Source organism: Trachurus trachurus (genome assembly GCF_905171665.1).
Source record: "Trachurus trachurus genome assembly, chromosome: 20".
NCBI lineage: Eukaryota > Metazoa > Chordata > Actinopteri > Carangiformes > Carangidae > Trachurus > Trachurus trachurus.
In genome coordinates this window covers 24478599-24484598 of record NC_139911.1, presented here as the reverse complement: position 1 = coordinate 24484598, position 6000 = coordinate 24478599, and the positions used below count along the sequence as shown (strand labels likewise).

Genomic DNA, 6000 nt, shown 5'->3' with positions numbered 1-6000 from the left:
CAAAAGCATCTTCTCCAATAAGAGTATATTGTTTTACTGCTTTACTTGTATTATGCTATCTTTTATAATGGTGGTTAGCATCAAGACATTTGCATACATTAGTTTTGCTCCTGGAGACTCACATTGGATATTTTCCACTGTTTTAGGCAATTTCATAGCCCGTTTTTATAAACAGTTTGTCTCAAAGGGCTTTACACAGCACCATGACAACATCCTGTGTCCTTAGACCCTCACATCCACTGAGGAAAAACTCAGGAGAAAACAAACAAACAGGAGAAGCAACAGAGGAGGGATCCCTCAGCCAGGATGGGCAGACGTGCAATAGATGCAGACAAGAAAACAGTTTATAACACGGAATATGGGAAGACATGGACATGGTTAACAAGAGCTGATGAAGGCAGCTTCTGGTGGGAGGAAAGGCAGGGAGAGCAGGCCAGCATGGAGGACTGGATGGTAGACTGGTTCAGCAGGGGAAAGGAGGTGATGACTAAACAATTCATAATTATCAGCTGAATTGATACTGAAATCCTAATTAGAAGAGGCCAGTTAGGCATTTGTGAACATGAGACATAAGCAACAACAGAATCACTTTATGGTTTTGGGTCAAATTCAGTTTCAAGGATAACCTTTTCTCTTTCTGTTGTGTTCAGTGAACAACGTGAGGAGGCAGCTTTAGACAAGTGGTTTGTGGTGGATCCATCTCAACTGCTGAAGGACAGTCAGTCCTCTGTCTCTGTCTCCTGTGGAAGTGTTGAGGCAAGGCACTCCTCACACTGAAGGTGAGCTAAGACTAAGAAGTGGTGAGACTCAGTGAGCACTCAGGTCACAGGGTCCATCCATAGCTGCAGGCCATTGGTTGAAATGTTGTTAAATGGAACGTCCTTCATCCTCATTTCCACACAGCTTTTTGAAGGTTTTCTTACTTCTCTGTTCAAAACATCTTGATGAAGTAATAACACAATACTAAAAACACAACTGACTCTTACTAGAATCTGACAGGAAACAGTGTAATATATCAATGACAACACACTATGCTGCCCTGAAGGAAGAAACACAGCAAAGCCTCAAATGTTGTTACAGATTTTATTTTATTCTGAGCTGCACATATGAAATCAAACTTCAACAATTTTTAGGCTGTTTACAGAAGCCTGGCGCTGAAGAGGGTGTTAAGTCTCTACACATCTACTCTATGTTAAAACAAAGCCTGCTGATGTTAACACAAAATAAATTAACACAATATCATATATTGTCCCCCAGAGAGCCTTGTTTTGACAGAGCCAGGCTAACCATCTCCGTGTATCCAGTCTGTAAGCTAAGCTAAACTAAGTTAAGTTAAGCTAAACTAAACTAAGCCAACCATCTCCTGGCTGCAGCCTCATATGTCTTCAGGTTTATTTGTTTATCTGACTCAGTCAGCGATGTTTGTTTAAAGTGACTCAGACCATTGTAATTTATGGAGTGAAAATCTGATGGAACACTGAATTGTCAAGCACCGGTAAAGAAATCTTAGCAGCTTAGTACTAAATAATGGGCAAACAACACAAAATTACCCACAAACTGTAAACTTAAACCCAACAAATGACAGCATTGGCCATCAGTCATTCATTTAGCCACAAAAACAACATTTCAATAAATGATAATATAACGTTACCTACAGGTTACTACAGCTTTATGCATAATTGTTTTCTGACTACAGACTCTCTTTAAATGAGAGAGGGCGTTTTACATCTCACTGAGACTAAGTGGTTTAATAAAAGAAAGAAAACTCCAAGAAGATCCGTGTGCATAGGATCCATGACATGTTCCTCTGATGAGGAGACACTTAAGGCATTGCTGCGTGTTTACAGATTCACTGTGATGAAATGGAACAAAGTGATTTTTTCCTCAAATGCCAAAAATATGAGGACACCGAGGACCTCCAGATAGCAGACTGGATGATAAGGTCCATTCCTGCTGGGCGCCGGACACGACTGAGGCTAGGACTTCCATTTCAACTCAGAGTCCCTTTCATTGCAGCTTAGGCCCACAAGGAAATGGGTGTCCACATACTTTTGTGCATGTGGTGTATGGCTTTATTGTTAATATGTCTTTAAAATGATCCAACAAAGCCTCCATACTCCATTGTCCTTGGAGCTGACTGGGGCCGAACTGGCAGGTCTGAACCTGAGATGAATCAGTGAACTCTGTCCCATCAGCCAACACGTATATGAGAGTCTGTGTTTTCTTTCTGCAGGAATCATCACTAGGTGCATGTCCTTCGTCCTGTATTAAGAATAAAGAGTGTATGGTGTACTGTCCCTGTTGGTTTCCACTGGAGCGTTCTGGAGGAGCTGAAACCCCCCTCAGAAGTTCAGTGCTGTGTGAATGTGACCTTTCTCCTCCCTTGCCTCTCCTCTTTCACCCGAAGCCCCTCCCTCTTGGAGGAGGCGGGTCAGGATGTTGAGGAGGTGCTGATGGATGTCTCTGCCGCCTCCTCCCCCTCCGTCCTCTTCTCTTTCCTTGACACCTCCACCTGTTTCTGAACACTCCTGCACCGCTCGCTGCAGCTCCACCTGTTCAAACCCACCAGAACTTGTAATTAACAAATCATCAAGTGCTTTTGTTGAAGAATGTTAATGAAAGGGATGAAAATACAAAAAGCCACCTGCAGAGGGAGTCCTGCTTTGGCCCCGAGCAGAGTCGGAGAGAACCATGGTCTGAAAATCTTCTCACAGATCACCTGAAGGAAGAAGAAGAAGGAGAGGAAGGAATTAGATGAATAAAGGCAAGGGGAGTAAAAAGGAAAAAAAACAGATGAGATGCAGAAGAGATGGGAGAAAAGAGTAGTGGAAACATAAGCAGATGGTTAAATCACAAGGAAGAGAGAGGAGTGAATAGGCAAGAGAGAAGAGAAGGAGAGGAAAAAGATGGAAGTGAGATGGAGTGAAAGAAGGGGACAGGAAACAGAAACATATAGGGTAGGAAAAAGAAAAGAAAGAAGAAATGAATAGAGGAAAGATGAGACGAGTAAATGATGAGAATTTGTTTTTATGCAGATGACACCTCACTTTTCATTATCAAACACACACACACACACACACATCAGTCAGTACATCACACACACATCAGTCAGTACAACACACACACACACACCCACATACAGGTAAAAAGACAATGGCTCCTTTCTCTGAGGAGGTGATTGACACAAGGAGGGTCATGGGAGATAATTGTCAGGAGACACCTGTGGAGCCTCAGATGGGCCAATAGGAGAGCAGTGTGTCACTGACGTGTCATCATCACTGCTGTCCTGTGCCAGTGTCTGGTCCGGTCTTCACTCATCTTCTCGTCTCCTTTGTTCTTCTGATCTTTTGTTCATTTTTCTCTTTTCCCCCCCCCAATTTTTCCTTTTACTGTCTATTTCACTCTCTCAATTCACCATCATCTTTTCTATTATTGTCACTTTTATTATTTGGTTTTGTTCTCATTGTCTTGCTCTTTGGTCTACACCTGGATCCTCTGTCTTCTATACTTTCTTGCACCTTTCATTCTTACCTTTCCTTTTTTATTTTCTCATTTTCTCTCCTTCATTTGTCTTATATGTTTCCATCCTTTAATAACCTTTTCTTACAATGACCTGTAACCACAGGTCACCTTTCACTTCTTATTTCCTCCACAGTCTGTATCTCTAAGTGTTTGTGCATCCCATCCAGTCATCAGCCATAGAAAAATATTTTCCCTCCGTATCATATTAGCACATCCTCCTCAGGTGAATACAGGGATCTTATATCATATGACATGTGATACAGGAGCCAGCAGGGTGATGAGAGTCTGTCTGGGCATTGTCATGGTGATGATGGCGGTGATGGTGATGTCCGCCTCGGCTTTGCACGCATTTCCTTCGATACGAAAACTAATAATAATAACTGAAAGCAAGCTATTGTACTAATTCATATCTAGTTAATCATAAATTACGAAAATACTGAGATGTAACGAAAAGAAATGTATATCAATGATAATCGACAACTATTTCTGCTACATATAATTCATCTAATTTTAGCTCTAAAATCCTGTGATGTGTTGCAGCTACTTTATAACCAAACTAATGAATGTCTTCAAAATTATTAGATAATAAAAATTATTATCTACTAAAAAAAAAAACCCAAACAAAACAAAACAAAACAAAACAACAACCCTGAAACATATTTGACATTGAATCAAAGATAATACATTTATGCTCAGAGGATATCTGTATTTATTATCATATTATAATAATATTATAATTTATAATTAAAATAATCGTGAGATAAAAAGTCAAAGGCAAGACAGTGAAATTCCTCCAAAGTGTCTGACCAAACTGAATCTTTACCTCTTCTGTGAAGAAATTGTCATTATTTTATATTAAAGATTGAGAATAGAATTAATTAATTCAGTTGAATTATAAATGAATTAAAATAATTAGAAAAAATAGAATTAGAAACATTTGTATTTTTCATCTAGAGTCTGGATTCATGATATTAGTGTACAGAATCTGAAATAAGCATTTCAGCCTTTAAAGCCTTTTTAAAATTATTTCCACAATGTTTCATTCTTTGCAGTTCTTGGTAAAATGTACTTCAGGCAAAAATAAATATTAATTAAAAAAAAACGTTAAAAGATCAATTATGAGAAGATCCATAAAATCAACGTCCTGTTTGACTCATTTCACTGCTTTCTCTTGATTTACATTTTGAGTCTCTCTTTACTCTGAATTTGAAACCTGCAGTAAAACATGTGCACATATGGATAAAAATAAAATAGATTCATATAAAACTTTTACAGGCTATGAAATGATTCAGTGCAAATGTATTTGAAGCATCTCCAATAAAAACAGATTTAAAGACGCAACATGCCGGCAGCAAGCTCGGCCCTCAGCTCCTCCAATGACTAATTATCATTCCACTTGTCTCTTTACTTCGCACAGGTATAATTAAATGTTGTGAAAGATGGATCACTGAGTCTGGGAGAAACAGACAACCCTGTAATTTATCAAGCACCTTATTAGGAGCCAGGCTCGCGTATGGCGGCACGAATGCATTCAGGCCTCATTACATTTTCTGTCTGAGCGGGTCAGAGCGTGCAGAAGAGATAGCGCAGAGGAGTGGACACACACACGTTAAATATGACACAAAGAAATAATGCAATGAAGGGATGGGGATTGAAACATGAAATGATGAATTTTGCAGCTTCAGTTTTTATCTGTTTTCAATCTCTTAAAATAAAACTAAAGATCACCAAATTCTAACTGACTCAACCTCCCCTGTCTGAATTCATCATGGAAGGTGAATTTTTGTATTTTAAAATATTGAGTATTGTTAATATTTATATAATGTAATAATCACTGATGTTTTCCTAAACCACTGTTAGGCAACAAAGTTTTAGTTAGATAAGTCAGGACACAAACATCTCTGGCTACTTTGGGTTTGTGTAATTAATTTGTGTTAAAAAATGTACAAAAAATATAAAACAGATAAGACTAAATATTCAACCATATTTGTTTTAAAAACAAATAAATTATAAACAAATAATAAGAAACTATCTATTTGAAATAGAGAAAACCAAACCAGAACAAGAAAAAAATAAAATGCACGTTTGTGGATGTAAATGTGAATGTAGTGAAGTTCAGGTAGTGAATACAAAGTAAGGGCTCAGGTAAAGAGTGAGTGGGAGTCTTACCTGCAGGTTGCTGTTGCTACGGCGAGGGCTGCACCTGCGTCTGTTCAGGTTACACCTGGACGAACAGTCAAAGAAGTTACAGTCGTCATCACTGCTGCAGTTCTGGTCCAGGATGTCCCTCATCTTGGGCTCAAAGAAGGCCATGTCCACGTCGATGGCCACCACCTGCAGCAGACAGCACAGCACACTGACTCAAGCTCATCACCTATAAGTGTTTCTAAATCCTAGTGTGACGGCGACACCTTGAAATAGAATGTACAGACTCTGAATGTGCAAACAAAGGTTTAAAAGAAAAAGTGCACTTACGTG

The 6000-nt window shown here is 39.1% G+C and overlaps 1 protein-coding gene across 1 annotated transcript in view; it reads right to left on the bottom strand.

Annotated features, from left to right (window-relative positions):
- Window positions 1-1119: 1119 nt before the first annotated feature.
- dipk1c (divergent protein kinase domain 1C) overlaps window positions 1120-6000 on the bottom strand; it is a 51973-nt gene continuing 47092 nt past the window's right edge. The window contains exons 6-8 of the mRNA XM_083995464.1: window positions 5692-5856; window positions 2645-2719; window positions 1120-2552 (exon numbers count right to left, since the gene is read on the bottom strand). Coding sequence (XP_083851590.1) covers window positions 2343-2552; window positions 2645-2719; window positions 5692-5856 — 450 coding nt within the window. The 3' untranslated portion in view covers window positions 1120-2342. The remainder of the gene's footprint in view (window positions 2553-2644; window positions 2720-5691; window positions 5857-6000) is intronic.